At 44.1% G+C, this 26,062-nt stretch overlaps 2 protein-coding genes across 9 annotated transcripts in view; one reads left to right on the top strand and one right to left on the bottom strand.

The window, feature by feature from the left end:
- LOC110528020 (voltage-gated potassium channel subunit beta-2) overlaps window positions 1–13,013 on the top strand; it is a 153,738-nt gene extending 140,725 nt beyond the window's left edge. For all 7 annotated transcript variants that reach the window (XM_036983558.2, XM_036983554.2, XM_036983555.2 and 4 more), the window contains 3 exons: window positions 2,484–2,604; window positions 4,703–4,791; window positions 7,885–13,013. In XM_036983558.2, coding sequence (XP_036839453.1) covers window positions 2,484–2,604; window positions 4,703–4,791; window positions 7,885–7,974 — 300 coding nt within the window. In that variant the 3' untranslated portion in view covers window positions 7,975–13,013. The remainder of the gene's footprint in view (window positions 1–2,483; window positions 2,605–4,702; window positions 4,792–7,884) is intronic.
- LOC110528970 (uncharacterized) overlaps window positions 12,660–26,062 on the bottom strand; it is an 81,249-nt gene continuing 67,846 nt past the window's right edge. For both annotated transcript variants that reach the window (XM_036983552.2, XM_090241233.1), the window contains 28 exons: window positions 25,883–26,005; window positions 25,481–25,603; window positions 24,991–25,161; window positions 24,459–24,590; window positions 24,177–24,305; window positions 23,945–24,073; window positions 23,690–23,824; window positions 23,449–23,583; window positions 23,208–23,333; window positions 22,988–23,119; window positions 22,488–22,616; window positions 22,245–22,376; window positions 21,973–22,101; window positions 20,090–20,218; window positions 19,799–19,927; window positions 19,524–19,652; window positions 18,586–18,714; window positions 18,283–18,411; window positions 18,054–18,182; window positions 17,403–17,534; window positions 17,163–17,291; window positions 16,915–17,043; window positions 16,598–16,726; window positions 16,320–16,448; window positions 15,744–15,872; window positions 15,476–15,604; window positions 15,236–15,364; window positions 12,660–14,932 (listed from right to left, as the gene is read on the bottom strand). In XM_036983552.2, the coding sequence (XP_036839447.2) occupies window positions 14,865–14,932; window positions 15,236–15,364; window positions 15,476–15,604; window positions 15,744–15,872; window positions 16,320–16,448; window positions 16,598–16,726; window positions 16,915–17,043; window positions 17,163–17,291; window positions 17,403–17,534; window positions 18,054–18,182; window positions 18,283–18,411; window positions 18,586–18,714; window positions 19,524–19,652; window positions 19,799–19,927; window positions 20,090–20,218; window positions 21,973–22,101; window positions 22,245–22,376; window positions 22,488–22,616; window positions 22,988–23,119; window positions 23,208–23,333; window positions 23,449–23,583; window positions 23,690–23,824; window positions 23,945–24,073; window positions 24,177–24,305; window positions 24,459–24,590; window positions 24,991–25,161; window positions 25,481–25,603; window positions 25,883–26,005 (3,602 nt within the window). In that variant the 3' untranslated portion in view covers window positions 12,660–14,864. The remainder of the gene's footprint in view (window positions 14,933–15,235; window positions 15,365–15,475; window positions 15,605–15,743; window positions 15,873–16,319; window positions 16,449–16,597; window positions 16,727–16,914; window positions 17,044–17,162; window positions 17,292–17,402; window positions 17,535–18,053; window positions 18,183–18,282; window positions 18,412–18,585; window positions 18,715–19,523; window positions 19,653–19,798; window positions 19,928–20,089; window positions 20,219–21,972; window positions 22,102–22,244; window positions 22,377–22,487; window positions 22,617–22,987; window positions 23,120–23,207; window positions 23,334–23,448; window positions 23,584–23,689; window positions 23,825–23,944; window positions 24,074–24,176; window positions 24,306–24,458; window positions 24,591–24,990; window positions 25,162–25,480; window positions 25,604–25,882; window positions 26,006–26,062) is intronic.

The raw sequence follows: 26,062 nt of genomic DNA, 5'->3' as shown, positions 1-26,062 counted from the left end.
CGATGCGTTCTGCCTCCAACAACATCTCTTGCATAGTTGGTTTTGTTTCAGTATGTTGCATTGAAAGTGGATAATATTGTGTTGATTCGATCATAATTGCCACAGTAAAGGAAAACGTTAATAGTGTTAACTAACAGGGAAAAGTGTTCAATCTCGTATTTCTCTCAATGGGCTGAGATTTCTTCGGAGCTCTGCACGGAAGTGCAGGTAGCTGCACGGCAGTCTCGGTGCTACTTTGTGCCCGCGTGCAGTTTAGAAGGAACATTGGTCTTACCCCTGTGCAGTTAAGGAAACCAGTTCTCCTTCTCGCTATGAAGCTGATGTTCTCCTGCGTAGTGTTGATTCATATGTTGTGCTGTTGATTCCTGGTTAGACTTTAAACATTTAAACTTTCAATAAATTCTTAGGTTTTCCCAAAATCCAGGTTGGAGGGTCCCCGGAATTATGAGGGAATAATCAGGGAATCCGGCATACAACCAGGATTTATGGAAAACCATGGAATTTATTGAAATTCCTGCAATTTTGCAACCCTATTCCTGATTAACAATGTTGTGGATGGCTGATCCAGAACTGAAAGCTTGCTTGTTCCTGATCTGTCACTGTTTCAATCATTGGATCACATAGGAAAGGAAATCCCTTTATCAAGGTTGCTTTTTTAGCCTATTGAAAAATTCATAGATTTTCATAATACACATTTTCTTGGTGTTTATAATTAACTATACACAATCTTAACAAGAATGAGACATTTATTTACATCCTAAAACATATGTGCGTGTGTTTGTACTGTACTGTATGTGTGTGTGTGAAACATGAGAGATGAGCCAGAGTTGACCAGGTTGAGAAGAGAGAGAGGGGCCTCCTCATCTCTGCCTGCTGGGGCTGTACAGTAAAAGAAGACTACAGTAGAGTTACAATGTTGACAACCAGGCCCTGGTTTACCAAGCAGAGTCACGTGTTTAAAAGCAGGCCCTGGTCTACCAAGCAGAGTCACGTGTTTAAAAGCAGGCCCTGGTCTACCAAGCAGAGTCACGTGTTTAAAAGCAGGCCCTGGTCTACCAAGCAGAGTCACGTGTTTAAAAGCAGGCCCTGGTCTACCAAGCAGAGTCACGTGTTTAAAAGCAGGCCCTGGTCTACCAAGCAGAGTCACTTGTTTAAAAGCAGGCCCTGGTCTACCAAGCAGAGTCACGTGTTTAAAAGCAGGCCCTGGTCTACCAAGCAGAGTCACGTGTTTAAAAGCAGGCCCTGGTCTACCAAGCAGAGTCACGTGTTTAAAAGCAGGCCCTGGTCTACCAAGCAGAGTCACTTGTTTAAAAGCAGGCCCTGGTCTACCAAGCAGAGTCACGTGTTTAAAAGCAGGCCCTGGTCTACCAAGCAGAGTCACGTGTTTAAAAGCAGGCCCTGGTCTACCAAGCAGAGTCACGTGTTTAAAAGCAGGCCCTGGTCTACCAAGCAGAGTCACGTGTTTAAAAGCAGGCCCTGGTCTACCAAGCAGAGTCACGTGTTTAAAAGCAGGCCCTGGTCTACCAAGCAGAGTCACGTGTTTAAAAGCAGGCCCTGGTTTACCAAGCAGAGTCACGTGTTTAAAAGCAGGCCCTGGTCTACCAAGCAGAGTCACGTGTTTAAAAGCAGGCCCTGGTCTACAAAGCATAGTCACGTGTTTAAAAGCAGGCCCTGGTCTACCAAGCAGAGTCACGTGTTTAAAAGCAGGCCCTGGTCTACCAAGCAGAGTCACGTGTTTAAAAGCAGGCCCTGGTCTTTCAAGCAGAGTCACGTGTTTAAAAGCAGGCCCTGGTCTTTCAAGCAGAGTCACGTGTTTAAAAGCAGGCCCTGGTCTTTCAAGCAGAGTCACGTGTTTAAAACCAGGCCCTGGTCTACCAAGCAGAGTCACTTGTTTAAAAGCAGGCCCTGGTCTACCAAGCAGAGTCACGTGTTTAAAACCAGGCCCTGGTCTTTCAAGCAGAGTCACGTGTTTAAAAGCAGGCCCTGGTCTACCAAGCAGAGTCACGTGTTTAAAACCAGGCCCTGGTCTTTCAAGCAGAGTCACGTGTTTAAAAGCAGGCCCTGGTCTACCAAGCAGAGTCACATGTTTAAAAGCAGGCCCTGGTCTACCAAGCAGAGTCACGTGTTTAAAAGCAGGCCCTGGTCTACCAAGCAGAGTCACGTGTTTAAAAGCAGGCCCTGGTCTACCAAGCAGAGTCACGTGTTTAAAAGCAGGCCCTGGTCTACCAAACAGAGTCACGTGTTTAAAAGCAGGCCCTGGTCTACCAAACAGAGTCACGTGTTTAAAAGCAGGCCCTGGTCTACCAAGCAGAGTCACGTGTTTAAAAGCAGGCCCTGGTCTACCAAACAGAGTCACGTGTTTAAAAGCAGGCCCTGGTCTACCAAACAGAGTCACGTGTTTAAAAGCAGGCCCTGCTCGACACAGGTGGTGCAGTGCCTCAGTGTTGGGCAGGGCTGTGTTTTTGAGCAGGCTGTTTCAACAGGGCTACCAGTGGTTGAAGGACAAGATCTTGAGCGAGGAGGGCCGGCGTCAGCAGGCGAAGTTGAAAGAGCTGCAGGCAATCGCAGAGCGGCTGGGCTGCACTCTGCCCCAGCTCGCCATCGGTACGCCGACACACACTGCCGCTCTCTCTCTCTCTGTCTGTCTGTCCGTTCCTCGTCCCTCTGCCTCTCGCTTGATTCACCCCCGGACGGTCACTGCCAGTCAGGCAGCTAACCAGATGGTTTTCAGCTGTTGTATTGTGTGTGTGTGTGTGTGTGTGTGTGTGTGTGTGTGTGTGTGTGTGTGTGTGTGTGTGTGTGTGTGTGTGTGTGTGTGTGTGTGTGTGTGTGTGTGTGTGTGTGTGTGTGTGTGTGTGTGTGTGTGTGTGTGTGTGTGTGTGTGTGTGTGTGTGTGTGAATGTTTGTCTGTATTATGTTGTATCTCTGTTTGTGGTTAACTAGTTAATCTTCCTAAATCCAAACCAGCTTTATCAAGCCAGTGGTAATAACTTGCTATTGATTTTGTTTGTTAGTTTACTGTCTCGTGGTGTGTATCTATATACGACGAGGAAGTTTCTCATTTCCCCAAGTCAGCAGTTACATGAAATGCCAGACATAAATCCAGTGAGTGGCCCAAATTGATTTACAGTCGAACGGGGAGAGGGGGAATGAGCCTGTAGACAGATTCCCAGCCCCATGGAGAGCTATTAAAGTGTCGCAGATGAGAGAGAGACTGTAAATCTAGGCCTACACAACACCTCATTCTGCATATCAAGGCGCATTTTACACCCGACATGTAATGCAGTGTCATAGATTAGGTTTCACGGCCCATTAGCAGACACCTAGTACACTGCAGCTCCCAATCATTATAAATCTCTGTGGCACTGTCACAAACAGCCTGGACAGAGTTATGTCCTGAGACCACCATTTTATGTCACCCGAGAGCAGTGGTATTAAGAAAACTAAATGAAATACTTTTAAGTACTACTTAAGTCGTTTTGGGGGGGTATCTGTACTTTACTATTCATATTTTTGACAACTTTTACTTCACTAAATTCCTACAGAAAATAATGTACTTTTTACTACATACATTTTTCCTGAAACCCAAAAGTACATTTCAAATGCTTAGCAGGACAGGAAAATGTTCAGTATTATCAAGAGAAATGTAAATGTAATATATATAAATGTAAATGTAAAAAATGTAAAAAAATATATATAAAAAAATACTTGTGCTGTCTGGTTGGCTAAATATAAGGAATTTGAAATTATTCATAGCATTTGCTTTTGATACTAAAGTATATTTAAAACCTTATACTTTTACTCAAGTGGCCTAGTATTTTACTGGGTGATTTATTTATTATTAAGGTATCTTTGCTTTTATTCAACTATGACAATTTGGTACTTTTTCCACCACTGCCCGGGAGTCTCTACATTGGAAAAAAGTACAGATTAAATACACATTAGGCCTCTTAGCTTGACCCGTTTAGTTACCCAAAGCCTGCTATTTTACACAGTTTGTAGCCTAGCTTTGCAGCTGTTATACGGTAAAGTAGCAGTGTGACTTCGTAGAGGATGTTGGCCAGGCCAGTGAGTGAATAATCTCTGTCATCTGTTAGACAGTTCCATGTAGACTACTACAGCCATCCCATCCTGACCTGAGGAAACCTTGGTTGTCATATCAAATCCTGTAGGGTCAGACCTGTCTCTGGAAGTGGACTCCGTCTCATCATCACTGCGGTGTCTGGAGGTTCTAATCCCACACTGACAGTGTTTGAACCTCACCACAGAGGTTTGAACACACTGGCACAAAGTCTCAATGCAGTAGTACACTATTCCTCTTATACAGTATCAAATATCCCACAACTAGATTAGCAAACACAGTGGGGTTGTGTTTTAGGTGTGTAGGGTTAAGTATTGTGTGTTTGTGTGAGTGTACTGTATGTGTAGTGCATGTACTTAGTAGTTGTATTTTTTGAAGAGACATTTGGTGTTTGTTACGTGTATGATGCAGTGGTATACTGTACATGGTTTTGGTATGTTTGAGGCAGGGGTCTATGTTTTGTAGGGTTGGGAGGGGAGGGACAGGGTTATGTGGGAGAGGAAGAGGTTTGTGTGTGTGTGTGTGTGTGTGTGTATGTGTGTGTGTGTGTTGTATATGGGGTAGCAGGGTTGTGTGTTTGCCATGGTGGGGGTGTCATTGCTGTTTACCCGTCCCCTACAGCGTGGTGTCTACGGAACGAGGGGGTGAGCTCCGTACTCTTGGGGGCATCCAACACCGACCAGCTGATGGAGAATATAGCAGCAATACAGGTGAGAACACAGTGAGGGTCCAGGTGAGAACACAGTGAGGGTCCAGGTAGGTGGGTGGGTGGGTAGGTGGGATTGGGTGGGTAGGGTGTGTCTGCGCAAGAGAAAGTGTGCAGATTTGCATAATATGTCAATGAGTATTGATATTGAATCAACATTTTTAATTGGTTCAAAATGCCATCTCTCCCTGTCCATAACCATCTATAATAGAATTGTTCTTGTTTTTGTCTTTCCTGGAAAGAGTGCTGCCTCTCGGCCAGTCAGTTTGTTGTAATATGCTTGGATGCTTTACTGTACAAGTTAATAAGGTCAGCAGTGTATCAATCAACAGGGACATTTGAGGCTAGCTTGCGGCGCTGCTACTTTGCTAGATAAGATGCTCTCATTTAATGGGATTTTCAAACCATCAGGGTTTTATGTTCTTTCATCACATTATGTCTGGCTTGAGATAAATTGTTTTCCCATTTCCTAGTATGTACAGTGTGTGTGTGTTACTGGTCCTCACTAGGATAGTAAAATAAGGACATTTCAAGTAGGGACATTTCGTCGGTCCCCACAAGGAATAGGGCTATTTTAGATTTAAGGGTTAGGTTTATGGTTAAGGTTACAATTAGGCTCAGGGATTAGTGTTAGGTTTTAGGTTAGGGGTTTGGAGTTACGATTAGGGTTAGGTTAGGGGTTTGGAGTTAAGATTAGGGTTAGGTTTTAGGTTAGGGGTTTGGAGTTAAGATTAGGGTTAGGTTTTAGGTTAGGGGTTTGGAGTTAAGATTAGGGTTAGGGTTAGGTTAGGGGTTTGGAGTTAAGATTAGGATTAGGTTAGGGGTTTGGAGTTAAGATTAGGGTTAGGTTAGGGGTTTGAAGTTAAGATTAGGGTTAGGTTAGGGGTTTGGAGTTAAGATTAGGGTTAGGTTAGGGGTTTGGAGTTAAGATTAGGGTTAGGTTAGGGGTTTGGAGTTAAGATTAGGGTTAGGTTAGGGGTTTGGAGTTAAGATTAGGGTTAGGTTAGGGGTTTGGAGTTAAGATTAGGGTTAGGTTAGGGGTTTGGAGTTAAGATTAGGGTTAGGTTAGGGGTTTGGAGTTAAGATTAGGGTTAAGGTTAGGGGTTTGGAGTTAAGATTAGGGTTAAGGTTAGGGGTTTGGAGTTAAGATTAGGGTTAGGTTAGGGGTTTGGAGTTAAGATTAGGGTTAGGTTAGGGGTTTGGAGTTAAGATTAGGGTTAGGTTAGGGGTTTGGAGTTAAGATTAGGGTTAGGTTAGGGGTTTGGAGTTAAGATTAGGGTTAGGTTAGGGGTTTGGAGTTAAGATTAGGGTTAGGTTAGGGGTTTGGAGTTAAGATTAGGGTTAGGTTAGGGGTTTGGAGTTAAGATTAGGGTTAGGTTAGGGGTTTGGAGTTAAGATTAGGGTTAGGTTAGGGGTTTGGAGTTAAGATTAGGGTTAGGTTAGGGGTTTGGAGTTAAGATTAGGGTTAGGTTAGGGGTTTGGAGTTAAGATTAGGGTTAGGTTAGGGGTTTGGAGTTAAGATTAGGGTTAGGTTAGGGGTTTGGAGGTAAGATTAGGGTTAGGTTAGGGGTTTGGAGTTAAGATTAGGGTTAGGTTTTAGGTTAGGGGTTTGGAGTTAAGATTAGGGTTAGGTTTTAGGTTAGGGGTTTGGAGTTAAGATTAGGGTTAGGTTAGGGGTTTGGAGTTAAGATTAGGGTTAGGTTAGGGGTTAGGGGTTTGGAGTTAAGATTAGGGTTAGGTTAGGGGTTTATGGTTAGCGGTTAGGGAAAATAGGATTTTGAATGGGAATCAATTGTTTGTTCCCCACATTCCCCATCTCTCCCTGTCCATAACCATCTATTATAGAATTGTTCTTGTTTTTGTCTTTCCTGGAAAGAGTGCTGCCTCTCGGCTAGTCAGTTTGTTGTAATATGCTTGGATGCTTTACTGTACAAGTTAATAAGGTCAGTAGAGTATCAATCAACAGGGACATTTGAGGCTAGCTTGCGGCGCTGCTACTTTGCTAGATAAGATGCTCTCATTTAATGGGATTTTCAAACCATCAGGGTTTTATGTTCTTTCATCACATTATGTCTGGCTTGAGATAAAATGTTTCCCATTTCCTAGTATGTACAGTGTGTGTGTGTTACTGGTCCTCACTAGGATAGTTAAATAAGGACATTTCAAGTAGGGACATTTCGTCGGTCCCCACAAGGAATAGGGCTATTTTAGATTTAAGGGTTAGGTTTATGGTTAAGGTTACAATTAGGCTCAGGGATTAGTGTTAGGTTTTAGGTTAGGGGTTTGGAGTTAAGATTAGGGTTAGGTTAGGGGTTTGGAGTTAAGATTAGGGTTAGGTTTTAGGTTAGGGGTTTGGAGTTAAAATTAGGGTTAGGTTAGGGGTTTGGAGTTAAGATTAGGGTTAGGTTTTAGGTTAGGGGTTTGGAGTTAAGATTAGGGTTAGGTTTTAGGTTAGGGGTTTGGAATTAAGATTAGGGTTAGGGTTAGGTTAGGGGTTTGGAGTTAAGAGTTAAGATTAGGTTAGGGGTTTGGAGTTAAGATTAGGGTTAGGTTAGGGGTTTGGAGTTAAGATTAGGGTTAGGTTAGGGGTTTGGAGTTAAGATTAGGGTTAAGGTTAGGGGTTTGGAGTTAAGATTAGGGTTAGGTTAGGGGTTTGGAGTTAAGATTAGGGTTAGGTTAGGGGTTTGGAGTTAAGATTAGGGTTAGGTTTTAGGTTAGGGGTTTGGAGTTAAGATTAGGGTTAGGTTTTAGGTTAGGGGTTTGGAGTTAAGATTAGGGTTAGGTTAGGGGTTTGGAGTTAAGATTAGGGTTAGGTTAGGGGTTTGGAGTTAAGATTAGGATTAGGTTTTAGGTTAGGGGTTTGGAGTTAAGATTAGGATTAGGTTAGGGGTTTGGAGTTAAGATTAGGGTTAGGTTAGGGGTTTATGGTTAGCGGTTAGGGAAAATAGGATTTTGAATGGGAATCAATTGTTTGTTCCCCACATGGATTGTAAAACCAATATGGGCATGGGTACTCAGTGCATTTAATACAAAGTATGTGCAATCTATACACGTGAACCTTCTGTTTCCTTCAATACATCTGTAATTTCTCCTGCAGGTTCTTCCCAAACTATCCTCCTCAATCACACACGAGGTAGATAGCATCCTGGGGAACAAGCCGTACAGTAAAAAGGACTACCGTTCCTAACTCACCACCACGCCAGCCAGCAGGGCTGCTCCAGGGCTGCTCCAGGGCTGCTCCAGGGCTGCAGCACAGCGCCATGCCCCACCTTTGCCTGATCCTCCGTTTGCTTGAGCTTTTACTGAATTAGACCCCGGCGCATGAGTCTGACCCTGCCTCAGCCACCCTGGGGAGCATCATGTAGACTTCCAGAGAAAAGGATGAAGAAATAAAGAGAGATGGTCACATCTGCAGGGAAGGAAGGACAGATAGAAGAAAGATGTATTTTTAAAAGTGAAGAAAAAATATGTTTATAAAAAACATGCTTGCTTGGCAGCCAGATATTTCTTCTTTTTTTTTTGCATTTGTTTCTCTAAATACTGAATGCATACCAATGGATTTAAGTTTATACAAATATACAACAAAAACTCTGTTGCACATGTATGCCACACATTCGTTTTTTTGGAGTTCTGTTTAATATGTACGTCACAGTTTCTCTGAAACAGCTGTTAGTTTGTGTAGTCTACATATTATCAGTGTACCAGCCTCCTCGCAGGCAGAACAATCAGCACTTTACTATTGTACAGTTCAGTCATTGAGAGGTTGTAGAATATGTGAGAGGATGAAATAACTCAACTATATCACACACGGTGAGTCATTGCACTGTAGGATCTCCTCCCCTGTTTCAGTTTCCTACCTGTTCCCCTTCGTCAGTCTGGTCTCCACAGTGCTGGTTCATAACAGACTGTTATTTGACAATAGTCCCTGGCCAACGGAAACACTAGTTGGTTTAAGTGGCAGCCCTTCCTGCCCAATAGGAGTGAAAGCTCAGGGATCGGAACAGTATTTAATGTCCATGTCTTTCTTTCATGTGTGGACACCTAATGGGGACCTGTCCACTGTCAAACCAGGGACATTTTCACGTGGCTTTGAGCCAAAGATATTCTAACATCTTTCAACGCCACATCTAAGTGGGTGTGGCTTGTTGGAAGAGTATAGCAACCGTCTTAAAGCCTATACTATCCAGCTTATTACCTATTGACTCTCTTCACGTGTACAGTATAATCACTTGATCATGCTGTTCTATGCTTATACCCACATACACAGTACACATTAATTGTACACTCCTCTATTTAGGGAATGATACATTGATTTTCAGAAGGCAGATGATAATCTATACATTTTCAATAATCATATAAATTGCACCCTGAAGACATCTGCCGCTGCCCTCATATTCACTCTCTAGCTGTTAGGTCCTCTCTTACTGTGAGACAAAGCGCAAAGTGGATAGCATGTGATACGTCCTCCATGCATGAGCCTTCGTCCAACAGCCTCTGGGGATTAAGCAAAGTCATGGTCACAAGAGTAAACTAACACGTGTAAATATATTGAATACTCACTCCTCTTTCGTAACTCATTCTCTGGTTCAACACGTTCAGTTTTCTAGTACTGTAGGTCAAGGTCACGCGTTCAGTAAAAACGTGCAGTATCTTTTTTTACAATCAGGGTCAAGTCTTAATGCTATGTATGTTTTTGTAGGTTTAAAAAAAAAAAAAAATTATGCAATACTATCAAGTAAATGTTGAAATGTATCTTTCATGCAAACATTTTTATTAGTGCTTGGTAATGGAGTCACAGCCAGTTAACATATTATGGGGAGGTATATGCAAACCTGCGTAACATGCAGTTCTTTAGTGATAATCCATTAATGTAACATGTCTGATAAAGTACTTAGCTGACTATATCATAAGTACTTAGCTGACTATATCATAAGTACTTAGCTGACTATATCATAAGTAATTAGCTGACTATATCATAAGTAATTAGCTGACTATATCATAAGTACTTAGCTGACTATATAATAAGTACTTAGCTGACTATATCATAAGTAATTAGCTGACTATATCATAAGTACTTAGCTGACTATATCATAAGTAATTAGCTGACTATATCATAAGTACTTAGCTGACTATATCATAAGTAATTAGCTGACTATATCATAAGTACTTAGCTGACTATATCATAAGTAATTAGCTGACTATATCATAAGTACTTAGCTGACTATATCATAAGTACTTAGCTGACTATATCAAGACCAATTTTGGTATCATTTGATGCAATATTTCATAATGAAAATACCGATAACACAAAGAGATTTCGGAGTTACGTGGTAACGGAGTTATAAACATGCAAAATAGCATATTGCAGAAAAATGATCTCTGGATCGATATTTCTAGGACAATTTCCTGATTGAATATGTGTCATGGAGCCATATGGGAGTCATAAAATGATTCAAAATCATGTAAAGTAAGTATTGTTTCATTTTTGGACAGCTGTGACTCCATCACCAAGCACCAATCGATATTTTGCAGGAAAGATATATTTGAACAATTACTTGTTAATATTGCGTTAAAGCACTAACAAATACCTACACATGCATATATAGCATTAAGATTTGGCCCTGATTATAAAAAGATATGCCTATTTTTATAGTGGGAGTATGACTCCGTTACCCTCCGCAAGGCCTTGCCCTTGTGTCATTGGATTGAAGGGATGTCAATCATGGAGGGGCTGTGCTTCGCCTGTCAAATTGAAAGGTGACGAGATTGAGGGGATATTGAATTACAAAATCTTTTTGCATATTAAACTACGTACAAATATCCTTTATTTTAGTTATTTAAATGTTTTTAGGTCAAATACTTAAACAATATAAATAAATGAAATCCATGAAATCATTTTTACACATTTAACCTTTGAAAATAATGTCCAATGGTGAACTAAAAAGGATAATAATGTTGTAATGTACATATTGGAGATGTCATTTGCTGTAGAAAAAAAGGGGAATACAGTCATGCTTGATTTTGTACAAAGTAACACTCATGTTTAAACCATCATAACATTAGACAGGATACAGTTACATACATAATGAAGTGTATTCTAGAAACTACACAAAGCCCTTTATCATTGTATATATGGCATCAAGTAACTTGTATTTTTTAATGTAGATGCTAACCATGGTGTGACCTGGCCCTGTAGTGTCAGTGAGTAGGGCTAAACAGACATGATGAGTGAAGTGTAGATGCTAACCATGGTGTGACCTGGCCCTGTAGTGTCAGTGAGTAGGGCTAAACAGACATGATGAGTGAAGTGTAGATGCTAACCATGGTGTGACCTGGCCCTGTAGTGTCAGTGAGTAGGGCTAAACAGACATGATGAGTGAAGTGTAGATGCTAACCATGGTGTGACCTGGCCCTGTAGTGTCAGTGAGTAGGGCGAAACAGACATGATGAGTGAAGTGTAGATGCTGCTCAGGCAAAGTGAAGAGGAGATTTGGAGAATCAGAATGAGTGAGGTGTGTATGTGTGGCTAACGCGTCTGACCAGACAACAAATAATTGGCATAGATACAGAGTCAAAGTGTGTGTGTGGAGGAATAATTGGCATAGATACAGAGTCAAAGTGTGTGTGTGGAGGAATAATTGGCATAGATACAGAGTCAAAGTGTGTGTGTGGAGGAATAATTGGCATAGATACAGAGTCAAAGTGTGTGTGTGGAGGGGAAACAAATCTTTCTAGCGTCTGTGTTAAATGTGAACTGTACATTTTGATTTGTCTGGTACTATGTCTTGAGGGAATTAGTGGCAAAAGCCAATGTGGTTTTCCCAGAAAAAGAAAAAACAGTTTCATAATGTATCATTATTTTCTGTCTTACTGTCTGTCAGGTAATGTGCGAAATGACCGGAAATTGTGCAGCAGAAATGTTTCATAAAATAAAAAGCTCAAAGGCACTGTCACAATGAGTTTTCCCTAGACATATTTGGTGGTCTTTGTCACACTATCAATTCAATGTCACACGTACATGCACAGAGCTGTGCACTGATTTGTCTGGTGATAACTGTGATGGTGTTGAATGTAGCTCCATCTCGCCCCCAGGGCTGTGCAGTGGGGAGAGACTGTGCTTTAGAGAGAGAGGCTGTGCTGTAGAGAGAGACTGTGCTGTAGAGAGAGAGACTGTGCTGTAGAGAGAGAGGCTGCGCTGTAGAGAGAGGCTGCGCTGTAGAGAGAGGCTGCGCTGTAGAGAGAGAGTCTGCGCTGTAGAGAGAGAGGCTGCTCTGTAGAGAGAGAGGCTGTGCTGTAGAGAGAGGCTGTGCTGTAGAGAGAGAGGCTGCCCTGTAGAGAGAGAGGCTGTGCTGTAGAGACAGAGGCTGAGCTGTAGAGAGAGAGGCTGAGCTGTAGAGAGAGAGAGGCTGAGCTGTAGAGAGAGAGGCTGCCCTGTAGAGAGAGAGGCTGCCCTGTAGAGAGAGATGAGCACCACAGAGCTCCTCTATTTACACAACCACTCTGGCACCACACCATGGCAACACAACAGCGTGTGAAGTGCACTCTTGGAAGAGCTTGCTTCTTACTGACATAGTGGATAATGCTAGACAAGCAGTGTGGATGATTTTATAAGAATTTGAGGTGTGTGAGTCAGGCTGTTTAGTGAGTAGACTCATCGTTGCAGGGTCTCTTGTCTCCCTGTCCAGGGTTTCCCTCTGACAGCCTCCCTTTGCACAGCCACTGTTCCATACATATCATAGTATTGATGTTACTGTCAGCTCAGAAACTTTTGAAACCAGCCCTGTAGATGAATGATGCTCATCTCACAGAATGCCGTATGTTAGAGATTATTTTTGTATGTTCGGGCCTTTAACGTAGAAGAAGCAGAAGAGGGAGAATAAAAGTGTCTTTTTATTTTCATTTTCAACATGCTGCATTTTCCTCTTAATATTGTATCAGTGTAAAGATAGACAAAATAAGCAATTTATTTGTATTGTGTATATTGTGCAGAATGCTCTCAAATGAATGCAATGGCAGACTACCTTCTCTCAGTGATGATGCCCTAGCTAGTCATCTCCTGTATGTACATAGTTTGACCTTTATATCTATGGTTGTGGTCACCTCTGCCTTTTCTTTCTTTTCATTTGCAGGCATTGCTAACTGCACTGTGCTTCAGTCTGCATTTAGACCAGATGTACAGCTTCGTCTTTAATGAAATGACAATGAAAAAATAAGAATGTAAAAACAGTTCCCTGTGTTTGACTTTTTCATTCATTGATTGTTATTGATATTTTCTGGGTTATTTACTAGGTGTCCCGATTAGAACATCCTCTTGACTCCAGTCATAGACAGAATACACTTACCTATTGCATTATCTTGAACTGTATACAATATACTGTATAAAATATAAATATATGTAAAGAGCACTTTATACACAAAAAACAAAAAGGTACTGTTTACCATGACTGGGCTGAGCCCACTGTCTGCTCAAGTTATATTGTGTCTCCTGAATCATTGTGCAATCCAATGGGGTGAACTCTAAACTTTGAGGATATGAATCAGAATCGCCCACGCAAACATACTTTGGTAAACAAAAATGTACTGACCAATATGTAGATAATATACTGTCTTCTGGTTAACATATAGTGGATTTAAAGCGCCATAGCACCAACATTTTTATAACAAGTCGCTTCATATAAAGTACAGAATATCAAACAGAACTGTATGGTATTCACTGCAATTAGACATCACAATATTATACTGGATTGGAAATATCATTGAAAGCATTTTTTCAGGTGCTCAAATCACTTTGCATTGTCTGATAGGATTCACCTCACACTACTTTCCAAAAGCATAGATACCTGGGTTATGTTGGCTCTGATGGCTCATTCATAAGGACAGATTCAAATGATGAATCATTTACAGTATATGATGTAGAAGTGATGGGATTTGTATAATAATGCCACATGTATACTGTTTATCCACATATTCCATGAACATTTCTGGGGTAAATGACAAAAACCAAAGCATAAAACACTACAGAATTGCCAAGTATACAAAACAAATGTCAAGTACAATAGTATAGCATTGCATAGTATACAAAACAAATGTCAAGTACAATAGTATAGCATTGCATAGTATACAAAACAAATGTCAAGTACAATAGTATAGCATTGCATAGTATACAAAACAAATGTCAAGTACAATAGTATAGCATTGCATAGTATACAAAACAAATGTCAAGTACAATAGTATAGCATTGCATAGTATACAAAACAAATGTCAAGTACAATAGTATAGCATTGCATAGTATACAAAACAAATGTCAAGTACAATAGTATAGCATTGCATAGTATACAAAACAAATGTCAAGTACAATAGTGAGTCGGTGAATCTCTGCAATAAAAAATGAGTGTTAGTGTTGGACGTTCAGCAACTGTCGCCAAACACATCTATATCCCGCGTGGTTTGTCCAGGGGGGAGTGTGCAGAGGAGGCTGTAGTGGGGAGATCTCGGGCTCCATTCAATCCGTATCGCGGAAATTCAGCATTACAGCTTGATTTGAATTTAAAGGCAATGTTCCTGCTTTAGCAGACACTGCATGCTAGGTAAACGCTGCAGATGTCAGCCAATAGGTCATTACCTTTAAATTGAACGCTTCAGCGACACGCAATGAATAGAGCTCCTAGTCCTGGTAAAAACTGGCTGCCCTCTAACTACCAGAAAGGGGGTCACAACATACCGTACCTCATCACTGATGAGTTAGGCCATGCCTGAGTGGGAGATGCACATGTATACAGTATGCACATGAACACAAACAATGAAAGCCCTGCACAGTTTACAGCATACACACACACACCAAAGCATTATCCACCCTAGAGCAAACACTGAGAACATTTCTCCTTAGAGTCCATTTCTCCATGTCTCATCCAGCTCCTGTGGGTGCAGCAGTATCCTGTCCCGTTGGGGTGTGTATGTCTGAAATAATAATATCCAACCTTTTAATTCAGTTTGGCTTCAGCGAAGCTTGTGCTGCTTCCCCAGCCTCTTACCGTCGGAGGCTCATTGGTGATTGGAGCCTCCGGCCAAAAGGGGGCGCTATAACGCATTGTCTAGATGTGCGTTGTCCTCCCTCCTGCTTCTGTAGGGGAGGCGTGGAGGCCCACCTGAGGACACACACACACAGAGGGGGAGGAGCTGTCAGTCCACCCTGTATCTCAGCACACAGGACACACTCATTACAGACAAACAACAACACAACCAGAACCACCAACGGAAGAAATGTGTAACTTCAATGTGTTCAACCTCCCTGCAGCCAAAACCAAGTGTCAGCACTAAAACCAGTTGATTATTTTCTAACTCGGGGGAAACGTTCATTTCCAGTCCAGCTTCATTACAGCCCTGTCACCAGATACAGTCTGCCTGCTGCGGTGAGGGCAGTGTGGTGTGTGTTAGTCACACATCACTACCTTCCTGACAGGTGAGTCCGATCCAGCTGTTGAGACATGTGCAGCGGCCGTTCCGATGGTCACAGTGAGCCGCGTTGTAACACACACAGCTCTCTGTGCAGTCTGGCCCATAGCGGTTTGCTTTGCAGGCTGACAACAAACACACACACACACACACACACACATAGGTAAGACGATACCTCATTAGACACCAGAACATAATTAGAAAAGGCCTCTTAAACAGATGCTCCTCAGTCTTACCAGTGTCACACCTGGGTCCAGTCTTGCCTGAGGTGCACAGACACCTTCCACTCACAGGGTCACAGGGCGTGCCCTCCTCACAGTCACATGACTTGGCACAGTTCACACCAAACGTGCCCTGTTGACACTCTGAAAACAGACGTGGGGTAAGAGCAACACCCTATTTAGAATGAATAAATCCTGTCTGAAAGCCTACATTTCAAACTCAAAGTCATCATCATCCACTAGATAGCATCAGCTCAGTAACTGCATAAGGCAGAGATCTCACCTCTGTGACAACGGGAGCCATGGTACCCTGGAGGACAGACACAGAACCCAGTGGAGGGGTTGCAGGACGCCTTGTTCAGACAGGTACACTGGAGTTGGCACAGAGGGCCATGGAGGCCAGGGGGGCACGCTGAGGACAGGGCCAGGACACTTTAGAAACAGTATGAAAGACACTTCTACTACTTGCAAGCTTCCTTTTTTGTGCTTTCATTTTGAGATTTGCTAAGCGCAATTATGTCAATGTCCAGTTCGGAGGAGCGCTGTGTGAGCTGGTGAGACAATAGAATTACCTTGCAGGCCAGTGTTTTTCAATGCTGTGCTGACGTGTGTGTGTGTGTGTGTGTGTGTGTGTGTGTGTGTGTGTGTGTGTGTGTGTGTGTGTGTGTGTGTGTGTGTGTGTGTGTGTGTGTGTGTGTGTGTGTGTGTGTGTGTGTGTGTGTGTGTGTGTGTGTGTGTGTGTGTGTGTGTGTGTGTGTGTGTGTTTGCGTGTGTGTGTGTGTGTTTGCGTGTGTGTGTTTGCGTGCGTGTTTGCGTGTGTGTGTGTGTGTGTTTGCGTGTGTGTGTGTGTGTCACTCACCATGTTCACACTGATGTCCGTAGTAACCTGGACCACACTGGCAGGTTCCAGTCACCCTGTCACAGGTGCCATTGTTCCAGCAGTCACACTTCAGCTGGCAGTTACCTCCAAATGTCCCCGGAGGACATTCTATCACACAGACAGACAGACAGACACAGAGAGGCAGCATAACTACAGTGTCCCATTTTCTGAATGAAAACCAGCACTGAGAGTTGAGTTACTACATTCAAAGCTATTTCCTATGATTTTGTAAAGGTGCACTGTCCAGTATCTCTCACCTGTGTCACAGTGAGCCCCAGTCCAGCCCAGACCACAGGTACATCTTCCAGAGACAGAGTCACACAGTCCTCCGTTACTGCAGTTACAGAGGATAGCACAGTCCTCTCCAAACCAACCAGGAGCACAGCCTGCCAATACACAGATATTACACATAACAAACACACACACATATTACAAACATAGTTCAAACACACACATATATTACAAACCTTTAACTTATAGACAGACAGAGACGCAAAGAGTCCTATTTAGGGCGTACGTAGTGCGTACGTAGTGATCTCTAATGAATCAACTCGATTCATTAGAGAAAACCTACCTTGTCCACAGTCCTCTCCTCTTCGCCCAGGGCTGCAGTGACATCTACCATTGACAGGATCATTCTGTGCCCCCTCTCCACACAGTGTCACGCCGGCACAGTCCTGCCCATAACGACCAGCTGGGCACGCTTTCAACAGGGTACAGGAGATTAAGGACCATGGTTTTTCTAATATTACTTCAGAAGCTATGATTGTTGTGGAGGTGTTACATTTATTCAGTGCTATAAAGAGCTGAGTATGAACTCACTGATGTTGCAGTGTGCTCCGATGAACCCTGCTGTGCATTCACAGGTGCCAGAGGTGGACCTGCACTTCCCACTGTTCTGACACTGGCACTCTCGCTCACAGTCGGGACCATACCATCCTTTCTGACACTCTGGGTACCCAAAACACATACCAAACGGTTTTAAGATAGAGTAATGGCATCCCCTATGGAAGGTTATGAATGTGTCATTACCAGCAGAGGGGGGTAGTGTACAATACATACCCTGGTTACATTTAGGACCTTGGAAGCCTGGTGCGCAGTAACACAGCCCAGTCACTGGGTGGCAGAGCTGGTTGGTCTCAGAACACTGGCACACCTGGTTACAGTTGAGTCCATGTGTCCCTGACAGACAGGCTGGTGGTGCAGACAGGAAGACAGACAGACAGACAGACAGACAGGCAGGCAGGCAGGCAGGCAGGCAGACAGACAGACAGACAGACAGACAGACAGACAGACAGACAGACAGACAGGCAGACAGGCAGGCAGACAGACAGACAGACAGACAGACAGACAGACAGACAGGCAGACAGACAGACAGACAGGCAGACAGACAGACAGACAGGCAGACAGACAGACAGACAGACAGACAGACAGACAGACAGACAGACAGGCAGGTAGGCAGGCAGACAGACAGGCAGGCAGGTAGGCAGGCAGACAGACAGACAGACAGACAGACGATGTAAGCAACATGAAAAGCGAGACATTACAGCTGAAAGTCCAGACTGACAGAGTTTTACATTTTTTAATTTGACCCTTTTTTTAACAGGTAACTTGACTGAGAACATATTCTAATTTTATAGCAATAGTTACAGGGGGATGAATGAGCCAATCGGAAGCAGAAGACATGGGCTGAGAGGTTTGTACAGGACTCACTCTGTTCACAGCCATTGCCAGTGAGTCCAGGGGGACAGCCACACTCCCCAGAGACATGGTGACAGGAAGTACCCTGGGGACAGGTGCAGCGTTGCACACAGCCCTTGCCATAGGTTCCAGGTAAACAGGCTGGTGGTAAAAAGGAGGGAGTGTCAAAATCCTAAACAGGTATGGCTAAAAATACTTTCAGGGATAATAGAAAAAGTTGTTATTATTAAAGATAGGCCACCTTTATCACAGTGGGGTCCCCTCCAACCTGGTGGACAGAGGCAGTGCCCGGTAACGTGGTGACAGGGGGCTATATGCTCACACTGACAACTCTCCTCACAGCCAGCTCCAAACAGACCTGACCCACAGGCTGCAGCGGAGGAAAAGGACAGAGTAGGAACTCAGAGACTGGATGTGACAACAACCTTCACTCACAAAAGGGCGCTGTGTTGAAGGTACAGCGGAAACCTGTGAATTAATTCACCTCACAACATTGATGATGACAAAGACTGTATATGTCCACTTCTCTGTCACTCTTTCTCACCTTTTTCACAGCGCTCTCCGACCCAGCCAGGACCACAGTTGCACTGGCCCGTCTGTCTGTCGCAGTGGCCCCCATTCTCACACTGACACTGCTGCTGGCAGTCGGCCCCGAACCGCCCTGATACACACTCTGTGGCGCCAACACACCAACCCACAGAGATATGGCAGGAAAGAACAAGGGACATCGCATGTCAGAGCAGGCAAACCAACCACAGGCTAACATAGAAACCTATGGTATTTCTGCTGAGGACAGCAATACCTTCTCCAAACCCTGTGGTTTGACCTAGCAGAAAGTTGGCACTAGGTGGTAATTAACCACTGAGTGGCTAGGTAACACCGCACCGGCAGCACAATTAGAGGTTTCCTGTGCCTAGAGTAGGATAGAGTAGGATGGTGAGTTTGGCATGGAGGACCTGTTGAGGACCTGTTGAGAAGTTTATATGGGCGCTGTGGGAGGATAGTGTGTGATGTAGAGTACATTGGGATGGTGAACTGCAGCGTCTGTGTGGTGTCTGTTACAGGGCAGACGGGAGACTGTGGGGTCTAGCAGACTGTCTGCGGTCTGAGGTGCAGCTCTGTCTCACAGACAGCCAGGGAACACCACCAGTCAAAAACAAATGAGTTAAACCAGGACAAATTAGGACTGAGACTAATTTGATTCCTGAATAGAGTAAAACAAAGCACAGGCCACTGTTCTAAATAGTTTCTAGCATTTAAGGTAATGTTATCCTTAAGCACGCTGTCCCGACCGCTCCAGTCAGAGCCTTAATGGTTTTCCATTGCCTGCATTTCTAGTAGAGCTGGTGCTGAATGAGGATCATCCTGATTGGATAACGCTTTAGGTAAACAATCCCAGGTCGGAATAAGCCATGAGTAAGTAGGGTTAGCTAGGTTCATGGTGACTCTAAGCGTCTGTATGGCTCTTTCAGTACCACTCACCTAGCCCGCAGGCTGCGCCCATCCACCCGTTGGCACAGGTACATTGCCCACTGATTCGGTCACATCTGGCTCCATTCTGACACAGGCAGTGCTGACTGCAGTCTGCCCCATAGAAGCCCACTGGGCATTCTGGGGGAAAAATGGTAGACCCATTATCACTACATTATGGTTTCTCTATACAGAACTCATTCATTAACCTCTGTTCAAAGCGGTTGGACTCAAACAATATTATTGTGCATAGCTAGTTAGGAGTACTACTCTAGTTCCACACTCACCCTGTGAGCAGCTGGGCCCTGTCCAGCCAGGTGTACAGACACACTGCCCGTTCGCCGGGTGGCAGTTGCCATTATTATGGCAACCGCAGGTTTGGTTACAGCCCTCCCCATAGAAACCAGCCGGGCATGCTGCAAGGCAAAGATAAGAAACTGTTAACTTACAAAGAATCAATCATCAATCACACCAATGCAAAACACATATATGTAATATGTCTGGGATTTGAAATGGTTTCTTTTGCACAGGGTGCGTACTGGACAGGCTCTTTGAAGCGTGGGATGTCCAATACTCACTCAGTTTGCAGGTGGGACCGATCCAACCAGCTGGACACACACACGTCCCAGTGACATGGTTGCAGTGACCTCCATTCAGACAGACACACTTCTCCTGGCAGTCTGCCCCATAGAAGCCCTGGGGACAGGCTAAACAAACACACAGAGCCGTTACATCTCAGCAAACAATACAGCATAATAACCCAATGATTCCAATAGGCTAATTGTACTGGATTATAGATAAAGTTCAGGCTATGGTACGGTTATATACAGTGCCTTGCGAAAGTATTCGGTCCCCTTGAACTTTGCGACCTTTTGCCACATTTCAGGCTTCAAACATAAAGATATAAAACTGTATTTTTTTTGTGAAGAATCAACAACAAGTGGGACACAATCATGAAGTGGAACGACATTTATTGGATATTTCAAACTTTTTTAACAAATTAAAAACTGAAAAATTGGGCGTGCAAAATTGTTCAGCCCCTTTACTTTCAGTGCAGCAAACTCTCTCCAGAAGTTCAGTGAGGATCTCTGAATGATCCAATGTTGACCTAAATGACTAATGATGATAAATACAATCCACCTGTGTGTAATCAAGTCTCCGTATAAATGCACCTGCACTGTGATAGTCTCAGAGGTCCGTCAAAAGCGCAGAGAGCATCATGAAGAACAAGGAACACACCAGGCAGGTCCGAGATACTGTTGTGAAGAAGTTTAAAGCCGGATTTGGATACAAAAAGATTTCCCAAGCGATAATATTGAAATGGAAGGAGTATCAGACCACTGCAAATCTACCAAGACCTGGCCGTCCCTCTAAACTTTCAGCTCATACAAGGAGAAGACTGATCAGAGATGCAGCCAAGAGGCCCATGATCACTCTGGATGAACTGCAGAGATCTACAGCTGAGGTGGGAGACTGTCCATAGGACAACAATCAGTCGTATATTGCACAAATCTGGCCTTTATGGAAGAGTGGCAAGAAGAAAGCCATTTCTTAAAGATATCCATAAAAAGTGTTGTTTAAAGTTTGCCACAAGCCACCTGGGAGACACACCAAACATGTGGAAGAAGGTGCTCTGGTCAGATGAAACCAAAATTGAACTTTTTGGCAACAATGCAAAATGTTATGTTTGGCGTAAAAGCAACACAGCTGAACACACCATCCCCACTGTCAAACATGGTGGTGGCAGCATCATGGTTTGGGCCTGCTTTTCTTCAGCAGGGACAGGGAAGATGGTTAAAATTGATGGGAAGATGGATGGAGCCAAATACAGGACCATTCTGGAAGAAAACCTGATGGAGTCTGCAAAAGACCTGAGACTGGGACCAAGATTTGTCTTCCAACAAGACAATGATCCAAAACATAAAGCAAAATCTACAATGGAATGGTTCAAAAATAAACATATCCAGGTGTTAGAATGGCCAAGTCAAAGTCCAGACCTGAATCCAATTGAGAATCTGTGGAAAGAACTGAAAACTGCTGTTCACAAATGCTCTCCATCCAACCTCACTGAGCTCGAGCTGTTTTGCAAGGAGGAATGGGGAAAAATTTCAGTCTCTCGATGTGCAAAACTGATAGAGACATACCCCAAGCGACTTACCGCTGTGATCGCAGCAAAAGGTGGCGCTACAAAGTATTAACTTAAGGGGGCTGAATAATTTTGCACGCCCAATTTTTCAGTTTTTGATTTGTTAAAAAAGTTTGAAATATCCAATAAATGTCGTTCCACTTCATGATTGTGTCCCACTTGTTGTTGATTCTTCACAAAAAAATACAGTTTTATATCTTTATGTTTGAAGCCTGAAATGTGGCAAAAGGTTGCAAAGTTCAAGGGGACCGAATACTTTCGCAAGGCACTGTAATTTGGGTTGTAGGTTTTAGGGAGTTTGGGAGGTTCTCTTACATTTCTCACAGAAGGTTCCAGTCCAGCCCACCAGGCAGGTGCATGCTCCACTGACATGGTCACATGACCCCTTGTTGTCACACTGGCAGTGATGCCGACAGCCCAGACCGAAAGACCCCACTGGACACTCTGAGACACAGAGAAGACACAACTACAGCAGGGCTTGACAGCGACATGCTCTGAGACAATACTGCAACTGCACAATAGCAATTTAAGAATGCAGACTGAAAAGAAACAACCTTCAAACATATATGTTGCTTGAGGAGTCATACCTTCATGGCATTGTGTCCCTGTGTAGCCGGCCTCACAGTTACACTGGCCCGTCACTGCGTCACAGCTCCCATCCCCATTCTTACAGTCACATTTCTCAGCACAGTCCACTCCCCAGCGCCCAGAGTCACAGGCTGAAAAGGAAACAAACAAACAGGGGACCCTTTAATGAAATTGTTTAGATTCTGTAAGCTATTTTTTATTTAGTTGGAGTCATTTAAGACTCAATGCCACACCCACTCTACCTTTCCTGCAGTTATGTCCTGCCCAGCCAGGGTTACAAGTACAACGGCCCGTGACAGGGTGGCAGCGCCCACTGTTTTCACACACGCAGCGCAGCTGGCATCCAACACCAAACCGCCCTGAAGGACATGCTACAGCACACACAGACACATGATAAAGCACGGTGAGCCAGAGAGTCACCCTCCGTACATACTGTAAACACACATATTGCAATACCATACAGTTTCCATGACACTGAAATCCGTTGGTTATACCGGAATAATATTTATCCTTCTGTGTAAAAACACAGCTGATGAGAACATAGTTTATGACATGTCTGAGCCTCAGACAGAGGAGAATGTGGTGTGGTTGGTGTTTTCATGACCCACTAGAAAGGCCTGCTCATCATGCATTTAACATCTCTTTCTAAAATTAGACCAAAACTACCACAAACTATCACAAAATATCACAAACTACCACAAATCTTCAATCACGGTTCTACCATTGATTCGCTCAAACTCACAGTTCTGACAGAGCCTGCCCATGTACCCAGGAGGACAGGAACAGCTTCCGTTGTGTTTGTCACACACTCCTCCATTCTCACAGACTGGACAGGCCTCGTGGCAACCCGCGCCCCAGGATCCCTCCACACACACTGCAGCACACAGCAAGAGTATGTGTTAGTGTCATCATCATCATCACAATGTTATGAATACTATAGTATCACCAGGTTTTTTCCTTACAATTCTCACAGCGTTTTCCTGATGTTCCAGCAGGACACTGACACTGGCCGCTCACTCTGTCACATGGAGCCCCTGAGCAGTCACAGGCCTGAGGGCAGCCTGGCCCAAACCTCCCCTCTGGACAGGCTAGAGGAGAGGACAGAGACAGTGCTAGTCTTCCTAAAAGAAGCCACATTCAGTACTGTAAACTGACCAACATGACATGAAATGCCTATCCCATGGGACCAACAGGACAACCTACCTTGATCACAGGTGTCTCCACGGAGACCAGCCGGGCACAGACGTTGGCACTTCCCAGTCACATGATCACAAGACAGTCCAAGCGGGCACTCACACTTGTTCTCACAGCCTGGGCCAAACGTGCCTGGGTCACACTCTGAGGTGGGAGGGGGGGACGTGATCAGAGTTAAACACATAGAGCACTACAACACTGCTGGAGATACTGTAGATAAGAACTTTGGGTCCCAGCAGCCAGCACTGACCTTCCCTGCATGCATTGCCTTGCCAACCGGGCTTGCAGATGCAGGTGCCATGGCGACGGTGACACTCTAGAGTGTTCTGTTGGACACAATGACACTCCTCTGAACAGCCCGGTCCAAAGGCCCACTTGGGACATGCTGGATAGGGAAGGAGGGAGATAACATGTAGAATATTGAATAAGAACTGAATGAATGTGAGTAATGAATATGAGTAGTGGTGAAAGGTGAGATGTGAGGGGTCAACAGTGAGTGACTCACGTAGATGGCAGAACCTCCCGTAGAGTCCAGGGTCACACAGACAGGCTCCGTAGGTGCGGTGGCAGCGCCCGTTACAGGCACAGTTACACTTCTTATTGCACTGTTTTCCATAGAAGCCCTTAGGACAGCCTACAGACAATAAAGCATTGTTATCAGGCAACTGAACTTTTCTATAGAGTGAATGACTGAGAGAGTGTTTTTGTACAGTATATGTTAACCAGTAGTTACTCACCATCCTGGCACATGTCTCCACTGACGCCAGGTGGGCAGCGACAGTTCCCATTAACAGGATCACAGGTGGCTCCGTTCATACACTTACAGGGAAATGAGCAGTTCTTGCCAAAGGATCCTTCAGGACAAGCTGTTAGGATAGAATAAAAATGTCTATATTTATCCATCATACAGAGATGTGTTGTTCCACAGAAAAACACACAGACATAAGATTGATAATGTACAGTGTTGTAAGTGCAGTTTGTTTACAGTCTGTATGTGTTTGTTGTGAGCAGATACTGACTCTGGTTGCAAATGAGGCCTGTCCATCCATCGGGACAGTGACATCCATCTCTCCCTGGGCCACACAGCCCTCCATTAGAGCAGTCCTCACAGGTCAGACTGCAGTCATGGCCAAACGTGTTGTTCAGACACACTGCATACAAGACAAAGACGTTATTGATTATCACATTTCAGAACAAAATCTGTTTGTGGTTAAGGATTTGCCATCATCAACTACATTCTTCCTAGCACAGCAACCCCAGTGAGATGACCTTAAATACTACAATACTGATTACTGTTTTCACATTAATACATCAAGGAACAACACAAAACAGATCCCAAGGCTCTCTGCCACAGTCTATAAGCTTCCCCATTACTACCCAGGTATGTAAAACAAAACATATGCTAACCAATTTGCCACCTGCTGTGGGGTATTTCATTGCCCAGTAACTAGTAATTAAATAAGGAGGTCTTACGGTTTACCTCCTGTTGCTCAGACACATAGCTAATCAGATACAGGACCATAGTGTGTGTGTTTGTGTACAGAGGCTCACCAAATTTCTCTGCCAACATGCTCTCAGCCAGCAGCTCTCCAGTGTCGTCATCCTCATAGTCATCATAGCGCTCCAGGGGCTGGTTGTAGTCCTGCAGCAGGGTGAGCTGAGGCAGGGGCCCCACGGCATCCTGGCCCCCGCTATACAGGGCCTCAACTGTATTCTCCAGCGCTGCAGAAAGAGAAAGAGAGAGAGAGAGAGAGAGAGAGAGAGATTAAGAGAGCAAGAGGGAGAGCCAGAGAGAGAGCCAGAAAGAGAGAGAGAGAGAGATTAAGAGAGCAAGAGGGAGAGCCAGAGAGCCAGAGAGAGAGCCAGAAAGAGAGAGAGAGAGAGAGAGAGAGAGAGAGAGAGAGAGAGAGAGAGAGTGAGAGAGAGAGATTAAGAGAGCCAGAGAGAGAGGAGATTGTATAAGGGTAAAAGGTCCAAGTGGGACATGATGATGGTGGTGTGTCTCTAAGCAAAAACATCTCATTTGATTGGTGAAACTCACGTTCACAGGAGTGTCGGTCCTCGTCCAGACGAAAGCCTCGGCGGCAGAAACACTGGAAGGAGCCGGCGGTGTTCTGGCACATGTGATCACAGCCACTGTTAGCCGCCAGACATTCATCCACATCTACACAACACACACACAGTCCAGTCACTTTACAAAAACACTGCTCCTCAGTCAGGTAAATTGATATAAATAGCCAAAATCACTGACATTTAGCACTGAATCAATGTTCTTATGTAATAAACAATGTACAGCAAACCAAAAAATACAAACATGATTCTAATATTACAGCCTCATATATACACATATTAGTTCAACTGGAAGCAATCCAGGTTCAACAATTATTGTATAATGAGTGCCCCACTAAATCACTATCCTGAGGTTTTAAAGGGGAGAACATACCATCACAGCTACATCCGTCTGAGTTGAGGCGGTACCCCGCTGTGCAGTAGCACTCATAGCCCCCAGGGTAGTTGGTACAGTCCTGCTCGCAGCAGGAGCTTCCCTCTCCACACTCGTCCAGGTCTGCCAAACAAAACACACAATAAAAAGCATCACTGGGAGAATCGTGATATTAGGATA

Source organism: Oncorhynchus mykiss, chromosome 7 (assembly GCF_057628025.1).
Source record: "Oncorhynchus mykiss isolate SJ-2025 chromosome 7, ASM5762802v1, whole genome shotgun sequence".
In the NCBI taxonomy this organism is placed as follows: Eukaryota; Metazoa; Chordata; class Actinopteri; order Salmoniformes; family Salmonidae; genus Oncorhynchus; species Oncorhynchus mykiss.
The sequence above is the reverse complement of the archived record's forward strand: the minus strand, read 5'-3'. Positions and strand labels throughout refer to the sequence as shown.